The 12,500-nt window shown below is 34.8% G+C and overlaps 1 protein-coding gene across 1 annotated transcript in view; it reads right to left on the bottom strand.

Moving 5' to 3' along the window:
* Positions 1-12,500, bottom strand: part of LOC119577909 (serine/arginine repetitive matrix protein 2-like) — a gene marked incomplete in the record, with an annotated part of 115,942 nt that overhangs the window by 6,871 nt on the left and 96,571 nt on the right. The window contains 6 exon segments of the mRNA XM_037925575.1: positions 1,956-2,485; positions 3,895-4,038; positions 4,148-4,315; positions 5,411-6,210; positions 6,413-6,628; positions 10,778-10,918. Coding sequence (XP_037781503.1) covers positions 1,956-2,485; positions 3,895-4,038; positions 4,148-4,315; positions 5,411-6,210; positions 6,413-6,628; positions 10,778-10,918 — 1,999 coding nt within the window.

Raw genomic sequence — 12,500 nt, 5'->3', positions numbered from 1 at the left:
CACTTAACATTCTCGTTCTCCATATAACCATATTCAAAACTGACAATTCAATTTCATCCCCCCCCCACCCACCCAGAGTTGCGGGATGGTCTCTTTCATATTTTTGTCATCTCCTTCAAATAGTCTCTTGCATATGGTTTAGCACTGACTAAAAAAAAAAAGAAAACTGAAGATAAAATGAATTAGCTAATTATCCAGGTATCAACTTGACTGAATTACCTACAATATAATAAGTATTGTAAGTGCTCTTGGTAGAAAACAATTGACTACTTGACACATCTTAAATAATAATGTATCACTTCAACACAGCCGCCAATAAGAAAACATTTAATCTGATGTACATATATACAGCCAAGCCTCTTTTAAGTCTCATATAAAAAACAACACATAACTGAATGATTTTGTGAATCATGAGAAAAGTAAAAGCAATTTGCAAAAGAGCAGTGATGCCTTTGATTTTATTTGATTTTAATATTGTTATGTTGATAACCTACACCTTCCTTATACTGAACTTTAATACAATTTCCCTATAGCTTTCTCACGTGGTTAATGTTCTATATGCCTAAAGGAAAATTAATAATATTGTGAAAAATCATAATTTTGCACATAAGGCTATACCTACTAAAAAGAAACAAAAAAGAAAAAAAAAATTATTGGAAAGAAAAATGTTCAAACTAAAGTTGGAGAAATGGGTATCATTCAAGGAAAGAGATATCAGAGGTATAGGACATCATATAAACAAAGATGTATTATCAAATCAATTTTAAAGTGATGCACACAGTTTGTTTCCTGGTAGAGTGTGCTGCCTGCCTTGTTTCATGTGCTGCTATAGGAAAAATATTCAAAATGATGGAGAGAAAGGAAGATATATGCAAGGTCCCATGCTCGTAAACAATATAAAAGTAATGACTTTGGATTTTAAGGGGCCAATATTACTGCTAAGCCTACTCTGCATTGATATTCTAAAGGTAAATTGTTACCCATAACTGAACATCCAAAGACAAAGTAAAGCTTCATTAAATGAGTAAAAAGTCTCAGCTCTCCTTGGCAAGAGTTCCTAAACAATCTGTTCAGTTAATGCAGGTTGTAGTGTGAGTCTGTTGTCATCTGATCCTTCTATCTGTACTATAAAAACTTTCAGAGGCCTCTGAACACCAAAGAAAAGTGCAAAAAAAGTTGTGACCTTAATGATAGGTAATATACAAATGCTTACATTACCAACCTTTCAGTCCTTGAAGTCTGTAATTTGTTACAATGTTGAATTTAAGTTCAATGAGCTTTTAAAGATGTTTCACTGCACATTAATTAAGAGCTTGGATATGAACATTTATTCTTCCTTTTATTTAATCCAGTGGAAATATGGATGTATAAATTATATCCCTTTTCTGTGTGTCTTTTTGTTGAGCTCCTTCAAGACAAATAACTAAATGAAATTTTAATATTTTTTTCTAACAAGTTTAAAATATACCAACAAAGACTGTTTGAATAGTATAATTTGATTTTTATTTCAACAATGTAATTGCACATGAGGGTTTTATGATCTGGGATTTTAGACTAAAATAAATATAATGTCTTCAGTATACTCATGCAAACAAAACAATTTTTTGTGGGCAAAGAAAAGAACAAAATGTAACTGAAAACATAAAAAGGACTCCACCTAAAGGCAGGTTTAAAGGAGAACTGAAGCCAAACACCCATTTTTTAATTTCATGACCACCTGATAAGTTAGAAATTACACTTCAGTCATTCAAACATTCAGCCTATCTTTTCATTAACTATTTCCTCACATGCTCCTCTTCAAGGAGCTACAAATGGCTACATCAAAAAAATGTTTTAAAAATAGACTAAGGGTTTTTTTGTGACCTATTTCTGTAAAATCCCTTTTCTGAGAGGTTAGACAATACATTAAATAATGAAGCAGATAAATTGCACACTCAGTAAAGATACAAACTTACCCTTGACTGGTCTGTGCAGGTGTATTATCTACTCCGTTATGATTTACACTATGTACATCACTAATGGTTCCCAACAAGTCTACAGACTGTGTGGGAGTCGTGTCCATGGGCACTGGGGAATCTCCATTCACATGTGGCTCTTCAACTTTAACTGAGGCAATACCACTAATCAGGTCATCGACCATTGAGTTCTCTGTGGCTCGGGTAACCTCAGTATTAGAATGCGTCAATTCAACACCCATGGAAGCTGAAGTCACATCGCGGGGAGGTGTTGCTGACTTGACAGCAGGTGTCTTAGAATCAATTTCAACACCAGCTACTACAGCATTCTCAGAGACTGCATCAGGCTGTGATGGTCTGGATGAGACATCACTTGAGGGCTGAGCAGGCTGTGATGATGCATCACTTTGAGGCTGGCTGGAACCCTCACTCTGGGAAACTAGAGCATTGATCATAGAGTCTGTCATGCTGCTGCTCATGTCACTCTCATTGAAGGCCTTGGTTTCATCAGATGGAGTCTTGGCTTCAGCCTAGAATAAAATAGATAAAATCAATACTAAAGTCTATACACCTCCTCAAATGCCAGAACAGAAAAAGGTAAGGCACAAATGACTTACGTTAAAACATCTATTAGAAAAGAATGGCACATTTTATTATACACAACAAAGTGATCAGACTACACACCCACTCAGTATGAATGTCAATTAACTGTTCACTAATATTCACCCTATTTACATGCTAAAAGCAAAAATTATCTAACTGAATTATATTCTATCTGCACACTTGAACTAAACTCAGTATGCTTTTATATTGTCATATTTAAGTAAAGGGGAAAAATCAAATATAACAATATCAATATTTAACACTGTTCAACAACCTTAACATCCTTTGTGAGAAAAAAGGTGGGACCAGAGAGAGACAATAACCCATTGGCAGGGGCACATGCACTCTTCGCTAATGTTTTGTTTTGACTGATTTTGTTTCTGTACACACAGATGGCTTCACAGGCATTTGGTCACAAAGGAGTCAACTACAATGGCTGACCTCACCTGTCTACCTGAACCTTTGATTATGATAATACTAATAATATTAATAGTAAGAAGAAATATAACTTTTCTTCATGAAAATTGGGTAAACAGATGAGATCAGGTAGGTTGAGAAGTTGACTAACTTCTTGAGCCACCTATGTGTAAATAAAATTAATAAAACAAATCCACAGTGGACTGTATATGTAGCTGAATATACCACACAATTCTACTAATAAATTTCCTAGCAATGTCATATTCCTTATGACAGGAAGAAAATATTTCCAGACTTCCACAGACAGATATATTTATTCACAAAGCCAACATCAGTTACTGCTACACATTTTGCATATTCCTATTCTGAATCAATACAGATTCCTTGGCACAAAATATGCTCTTGGTATTTTAAAATTCATAATGCAAAGCAACATACAGAAAACCAAGCATTACATAAGGCTTGAAAGCATGTAGCACCTGCTACATGAAATGTCGTATTTAAAATACACAATTATACTTTATTACTGGCATCATGAACATCTCTCTTTTTACCTTGGACTTCGAAATATTAACTTCTACTTTATTCCATAATAAAACCTGAAAAAACAATGTGGAATAGAACTCAAAAACAAAACATCCACATTATGAAATACATGTGGAACTATTCTTCAAGATAATTCTCATTTGATCTATATACCTTCTGGTATAGCAATAAGAACCCATAGTCATAAACATAAAAATAATTCTTTAGTTCAACCAATTTGCTGTTTTTCATATTATCTGACTCACTATTGAGAATATAAAATCTTTTCTATGAAAGGAATCAGAAAATAAAATGAGAATACATTAAACACAAAGATAAATAAATAAACCACCATATGCAGTTCCATTCAACCTAAAGGCAAAAAGAGACCTACCTTGGTAGGTGTGTTTGATCCTCCCTTGCCACGAGTCCTTGCCATGATGGCTGCAACACGGCTCTTGCGGGCCTGACGCTCTTCTTCCTCACGGCGAAGTTTTTCCTCTGCCTCAAGACGTTTCTGTTGTTCTACGCGCTCATTCTGAAATACAAAATAAGAAAGTCAGACAAATAGTAATAATCATGAAAATAATGACACATGAGTGATAACATTACGAATAACAGTAACATAATAATAATAATAATAATACCTCTTCCCTCTGCTTCTCCTCTTCTTCCTTTTTCTTTGCTTCTTCTTCACGTTGGCGATCAGCTTCCTCAATTGCCTTTCTCAAGCGCTCCTCTTCAGCCTTCTTCTGTTCTTCAAGCATCTTGAGGTACTCCTCCTCCTCTCTTCTTTCACGCTCTTCTTCTGCCAACTAAACAGAGAGTGTTAGTTTTTCATAAGTTATTTGATCTTATTGAACATAGAATTTTGCTTAACCCCTATGATCCAGATGATATAATCATCAGGTCATGAAAAAAAAATTGGCTATAGGGGCGGGGACATGTTTATGCTGTCATGGGAACATCTGGCTGTGGGCTGGGGTGATGTGAACTTGCTGTCATGTGCATTTCAGCTAAAGGCTGGGGTGACGAGAGACTTACCTTGAGTGCACAAACCTCTTGGAGGGTGATTAGACTCATTTAGCGTTTAGGAGGGGGCTTTTGCAGTATTTCCATTGATAAACGAGTGTAAAATGTATAGTCTGTGAGCCATGACAGGAAAAGAGTCGGCTCAAGAGATGATGCTCTTTCCAGGATCTTATTCCTGGACACAATGACCAGTGGCGCAGGTTGTATTATAGAAAATTGAAGACTACATTTTTTTTCTATATTACACAAATAAAAATATATTACTTATTGTTTTTGTTCTTACACTGAGTTATGGATTACCTAAAAAGATGATAGTCTAGAGTCTGTGCAAGGAAAAATCAAATGACAAAAATGGCAAAAAAATTAAAAATGCCTATGCAGAAAAAGAGAAAATAACACTGCAAAGGGGAGGCATGGAGTCTTGTCTCCACACACAAGTGTTCAAGTGCACCCAGCCTACAAGCCACGCACCCATTTGAATGGTCAATCAAGTAAGCCTAATCCCCATATTTTGGGCCATGTATTGACAGCAGTGAAGCTACCAGATTCAATGAGAGATATAAAAAAAAAATGAAAGGGAATCCGATAAGAAAAAAAATAATAATAATAAAAAAAAAATAATAATAAAATAAGATAAATAAATAAATAAAAGAAAAGAAAAAAATTAATAAATACATTCTTACAAACAGCAATTAGAAAAATTAGCAGGAAACAAAAAGTATAATTCCTGTATTCCAATTACATGATTTGGCATCTTTAATATTGGCTGTATTAAAAAACAAAATATTAGATGCAAATACTTAGATTTAAATACTGAAAAATGCCTCATGGGAATACTGTAAATACACTTGACTTTCCTTTTCCTGATCAAAACATACCTGTCTCTGGCGTTCCAATTCAAGCTCTCTTTCCTTGGCCTCTCTTGCCTGACGCCGCTTTTCTGCAAGGGCTGCCTTGTAATCCTCCTCAGTTGCATACCCAGTGACAGGCTTATCTGCTGCCTTCTTAATCATGGTCTTCTCTGATTCCTCAGTTTTCTCCAAGTTCTCCTGAGAACCTTCCATTTCCTTTGCTTTCGGAGTTTCATTGTTTTCAGGCTCTTTTGCAACTGATTCTTGCGGCTTAGCAGGTGTGAGCTCCTCAGTTGGCTCCAATTTAGCATCAGTGTCATTTACTATGGGTTCAGCAGTGGGTTCAGCAGTGGGTTCAGCAGTGGTTTCAGCAGTGGGTTCAGCAGTGGGTTCAACAACCTTTTCAGGCTGACTCTCCTCAACAGGGGCCTGAGCTGGGGCCCCCTGACTGGCATCTGCAGTATCAGGCTTTGCTTCTGTTGTGGCATCAGTTTCTGTCAGCTGCTGTTTAGTTTCTTTGTTATTCTGCTCAGCAGGTTTGTCTTCCTTTTGTGGAGAGACCCTCTTTTCTTTTGATCCAGGAAGAGGTTTGCTTTCAACTGCCGGAGAATGTAGAGGGGTCGTCTTTGGAGTAGTCTTGGTCTTTGGTGTTGACTTACTCTTCTCTACAGCTTTTTTAGCTGCATTCTCAGCCTTAACCTGTGACGGAGTTTTCTTGGGTGTTGTGGCTTTTACTGGTGTGCGTGCTGGAGTGGCTGGAGCACTTCTGTCAGAGCCTGCACTCTTGGCCCTTGCTGGTTTTGTAGATGAAGTTGAGCCAACAGACACTGAAATAATTGTCACATCATATGAATAGTGGAGCATAAAATACATTAAGTAAAAGAAGTATGTAAGCCAAATCATGGAAGGCCAGAAGGCCTAGAAATTACTCTACAAAAGCTTTTTGGAAAGAAAGAAGAACAGAAGATCTGAAACAGCAGGCAAATCACAAGGCAAAGCAAAGAAGGTTTGGATAGAGAAAACACATACATTTCCTCTCCATGGGCCTGCTTTCCCTGGAGGGTGGAACGGCATCTCTGGGTTTATCAGCTGAAGAGAGTGAAGATCCAGCAATGCTGAGAGGGCGAGGCTTGCGGGGAGAAGTGCGGGATCTGAGGGACACTTGGCTGCTGTTGTTTGATCCCTGACTCAATGCAGAAGTGGGACGTGAGGGAGAGTTCGGGGTGACCGTTCCACTGCGCATGCCTGTGGGGGCAGAGCAAGCCAGCACGCTGTGTTAAGCTGGGCTTCAAACAATATACAGAAGCCAGCATAAGCTTGACAGACACACAAACACATATATGACATGACAAGTTTATCCATGGAAAGTTTTATGGACAATATGCTCATCTGGTCTTTCTAGCAATGTCTAATTAGAGTTGATTTTAATGCAAATGAATTGTAGATATGGCATCAGATTACCATCTTAGCAAGTTTGAATCTCTATTCTATCATAAAGCACAGAACACAGAGCAAGAAGTTGCTACATTAATATAATTAAGACAGGTTACTATACAGGACATTCAAAGTTCTAGAACACATGAAGTACATCAAAGAGGAAAAAAGAAGATGAAGGACCTAAGTGGAACTATATGTTAGCAAATGTGTGCTGTAGTATGTCATAGATACAGTACTGCAAGATTAGAGGATCAGTCAGGCACTTAATACCTGCTCAAACAAACTTCCTTTTTTATTTCAAATACAAAGTATGTATATACACAAACACACATACACCTATCAACAAGTATCAGTTTAGTAATGTTTTTAGTAGATAAAAACTTTGTTAATATCAGTAGTTGTTCATACCATATTGGTTAATTTGTTACCACATACCAATCAAGTGACAATTAACAACATTCTTTCCAAACACTGCTGTTTGGGAAGACTTCCAAGCTACTTATACTATACCTTTATTTCAGTTGATGGTGTTCTCACCACTTGTCACTTACCTCCAAGTCTACATAAGCCTACTGACTGACTTCACTGATGAGCAAGACTAAGGGAGGAGCCAAGCAAACCTACCATCAAGCTAATCTTTGTGAAGAAAATTCTCTCAGTGGGAAGTTTCACCTTACAAGCAAACACAAGCTCAAAAGGCAAAACACAACTGAATCAATATTTTCACATCCAAAAGAGTGGGTTTAAAATGTGTGGGTGGCTGAAGTGTAATTCTTTATATATTTGTGATATATGTGTGAGCATTTCCTTATAAGAACACTAATACTTCCATATTTTGTGATTCAGGTGTCTTAGAGTGTTTAGGTGTAAAGCATTGAACTTAGTTTGGATGCTAAGCATTAACCTGTAATTTGAAAAGAGCATCATGCTATACATTCCATACTTGATTTTGATTTACATCTTTTTTTTCATAGTAGTAACTGCTATTGAAACTTTCCCATTTCCTATCTTTTGATTGAAAATTCAGAATTATTCATTCCTGTACATCATCACATTTACAAAACATGCAATCCCCTATGAAAAGAAGTCCTCTAAGGACAAATACATAAAGTAACACCTATTTTGTAACTGAAGTCATTTGTGAAATTATGCCAAAATATATAAACTCTGAAATGCTAACTAATACTTTTGAACTTGTACTAATACTCCCTACTGTAGTAAGACTAAAGGAAAGACAGAAAAGTCTGTATTTGACAACAAAACATGATCTCCATAAGTGTAATAACTGAGGTGCAGGTGTATACAGAATGTCATGAAAGACTGACTGTAACTTGGAAATACAGAGAGAAATTAAAAGCTATAGAAATTGGGAAAATTTCAGAAAGATTGACAAATTAAGGAAATCCATCAACCAACATTTGTGAATGAAAAAGTTTCTGTGTTGCACTATGTCTCCTCCGGATACACTGATTTCTGTCCTTAAGTAATCCAATGTCAGGCAATCAATATAATGTACAATTGACATGAACACAAGTCATTCACTAGCACCACACAATCAAGTTTCCTTCTAGAATATAAATCTACAAGTTAGATTTGTAGCTTCAACTTCTTTGCTGAATATTGTGGTAATTGACTAGTTGTAAAAAAAAAAAAATTATAAAAAAAAAAATATAAAATAAAATAAATAAATAAAAATAAAAATAATAATAAATAAAAAAATAAAATAAAATTGAAAATAAAAAGCAAGTGAACTGTTTTTACAGAATTAGCATAAAATTAAATCTTCTGTTTCTTTTACGTATGTGAGATGTCTTATAATTGAACTTACCAATACTGCACAATAAAGGATAATCCTCTGCTCATACCTGATACTCTAAGTCATACGCGACTATTCTATAATGCAGTAAAATTTTCATTTCCTTTAGGCAATCTAAAGATTTCAGAATAAGTAATTTCTAGGTAACCAACAAACACTGTAGGATGAGACTTAAACAAAACCCACAGAACATGTCACAAATGCCTTGTCCCCTAAAACTTTAAATTAAACCATTTTGTGTCTTCAAATCCTTGGATAAAGTGTGAATGTTTCCTTGTTGTGTGGAGCTACCATGTTACAGAGAATCATACCATCATGCTGGAGAAGCCATGGCACTCACAGAACATCACCAAAGTCAAGCAGGTAATGAGATAGCACAATACCCCAGAGGAAGCAGAGAGGTTGCGAGTGAGCGAGGAAGAGACACGGGGCAGAAGCAGGGTGGGACTCAGACTTTCTTTTCCCTATTTGAGTTATGGGTAACTCGTTATAAATTTTAATATTCATTAGTGTGAGGTGTGTAATAAATTATATTCCTTCACCAATTTGAAATATTATGAAAGTAATTGATAATCAAATGTTGTTAACATGGTGACATAATAGTTTCCAGATGGATCTAAGGCAACATGTTATTTAATACAAGATGACCAGAGAAAATCCAAGAACAGTTTACTAAGACTCAAACACAAACTGACATTTCACTCATTTTAATAATGGTGATTTCATATCATATCAAGAACTTTAAGTCTTTTATCAATCAACAGTGTGGAAGTCAGAATAATACTCTATAATACACAGACAAATAATTAAGATGATGGTGGCAAAAACCTGCACAAAATAGAAATCATAGTGATCCACTCTCTAGACATGTACAATATTTTTAGCAGCCTTGCAATGTGGAACAGGCTATGGAACAATTTTACAGGAAAAAGCTTCACAGTCACCATCAGCAGCAGAGACTATCTATTGCCATTCTACTATATATATATATATATATATATATATATATATATATATATATATTATATCACATATATATATATATACACTATATATTATATACATATACATATATATATATACACATATATATATACACAACAATCACACATAATATATTTTATATATATATATATATATATAATATATATATTATATAATATATATATACATATATATATACATACATATAATATATATTACAATATAATAATATTAACATAATATATATACATATATACTAATATATATACATCTATACTAATATATATACATATATATATACTATATACATAATATTTTACATCATATACATATATATATATACATATATAATATATTATATATATATATTATATATATATATATATACATAATATATATATATATACATATATATATATATATACATATATATATACATATATGTATGTATATATGTATGTATATATGTATGTATATATGTATGTATATATGTATGTATATATGTATGTGTATGTGTATGTGTATGTGTATGTGTATGTGTATGTGTATGCATATGTATACATAAAAAGTGCCTCATACATATTGCCAGATTACATCTGTAGGAACTATCATCTGCCCATGCACATTTTTCTTATATTGCATATATATATTTTGATCATTTTGAAAAATATAATCCAAAAGACATTTAATTTCAAAAGCAGTTTGGAAAGAGTAACATCAGCAAGTTATTATATACAAGTGTTCAATGTGATCCCATGAAGAGTGTGAGTCTGGGTCCCAGAGCCTGGCATGCAACCTACCTTGTGTTGTAGAGCTACTCTTCGTACTGCTGGTACTGCTGTCTCCACTGGATGTCAAGGCTACACCTCGCAGTTTTTTCTGTCTAAGCATCTCAGCACGTGTCATACGAGGCTGTGCCAGAGTGACAGAGCTGCGAGATACTCCTCTGTCCAATTGGCCACTTGTAATGTCCAGAGCGTGGCCAGTCTGGGTTCTGGCAGGTCGAGGGCCCAGGTGACACATGCTCTTGGACATGGTGCGAGCAGGCTGACTCATGCGCACAGAAGAAGGGGTAGTCTCATGCAGGGGTGCAAGAGGGGGGTTGCGTTGGCGTGGCCGGGCCAGTTCATCCAGCCTTCCCAGTGACAACGCCCTACCTGGCGATCGATGGCGAGGACTACTTCGAGTGCTGCCAGATGAGTCTCGCAAACTCGGCATTGCTGGCATCAGATCGGTGCGTCGTCTTGCCGCTGATGCAGGGATTGCTGCAGTCATTGATCTTGTCATAAGATCTTCACCTGCACACACACACATAAGCATTATCAAATTAGTATTAGAATAATTATCCTTATCCATAACTAAATATAAGTGGGTAACTTTATCTTCTGAAAACTTTCAAAGTTTACAGTATTTCCAAATTCCATCAATAGGTGAAGTGTATTCCTTTATACACAATAAGTACAAAAAGAGCAAAGATATTTATGCTGTCTGAATAATAATGACTAATTCTGGTACCATCAAATTAGTTATTTTACAAAGATTTATTGAAATTGGCACTGCAATATATTCCCTGCAAATCAGTGCAATTTTATAATGTACAATTCATTTTTAATTATTACTATAAAAGCACAGAGCACTGCTCAACTGATGTACAAAATTCTGAGGTTTAAGCATCTATTCCTGATTACTTCATACAGCATCATACAATAGATCATTACTCTGCTCTGTATTTAAAAATCTGTTTAGAAGTCAATCTAGAAGCATCTACTGATCATCAAATAATACAAACATTGGAACTGAATTACATATAAAACTGGTTTTGGCTTTACAGAAATTCTTTATTTCTTAGAAAGATTACTATTACTACACTACAATGCCTATAATAGCATAGCAAAATTGCTTTCCAAATTTCTGCTGGTAATAAATGAGTAAATCCATGAAGAGCTTCTTTGTAATTTCATCAATTCTTAATCCATAAGAACTCCCTTTCCTAAAGTAAATTCTTATGAATACAAAATTACATTAACTTTAAGGACAAAATTTCATTAGGAAATATATTTAGCAAAATATTATAATATGGAAGACATCCTACCCCTTCCACACAAACAACCCAATGACTTCATCAAGATAAAAGCTGCTTGTTGACTTAAAGTGACTGCAATATATATTTATTTGTATGAATGCTTATGAAATGAGGGCATAATCTAAACTTTACATATGTATTCCCTCATAAAGGTTAAATGCAGCAATACAGTACCCATATTCATGAGGATACTGAACTATTTTGATAAAAATATTCTTTACATTTTTATTATTTGTGACTCCTATCAAAATACTCTGACATTAATGGTCCTGAAATTCATCTGTTCTATCACAAATGGAAGTTCTGAATAGTAACTTAAACAAATAAATGAGTAGTAAAATACACCAATATTTGGAATGAACCAAAAGATTCCATAATAAATGGCTAATCCATGAACAAACTCTCTACAATCACAAAGAAGCACACAATGATGCAACAGAATAAAAACAGAAAGAATACAAATGGAACATCTGGAGGACCAACTAAAGTAGCTGAGATGGCACCTGAAAAAATTGACGAGCACGAACATGCTTTAACATATTAATAGCATGCAGATAAGACAAATAAAATTATAGCAAAAAGACTGCAGACAAATGCACATAGACGAGGATCTATCAAGGACTAGGGGAACTCAAAGATCAAAAAGCATTTGATCTAAAATGTCTTTTTTTTATCATTTTATTATCATCAATTTGGAGTATACATGACTGTTTTACTCCCTGGGACCAAAAGGTCCTTCAATTAACAATCTCTATTGTTTTATTGATCACGGTGTGAATATGGATCCCACTCTCTAG

The sequence above is a fragment of the Penaeus monodon genome, chromosome 10 (assembly GCF_015228065.2).
Source record: "Penaeus monodon isolate SGIC_2016 chromosome 10, NSTDA_Pmon_1, whole genome shotgun sequence".
NCBI lineage: Eukaryota > Metazoa > Arthropoda > Malacostraca > Decapoda > Penaeidae > Penaeus > Penaeus monodon.
Note: the sequence above shows the minus strand (reverse complement) of the source record. Positions and strands in the feature narration are given on the sequence as shown.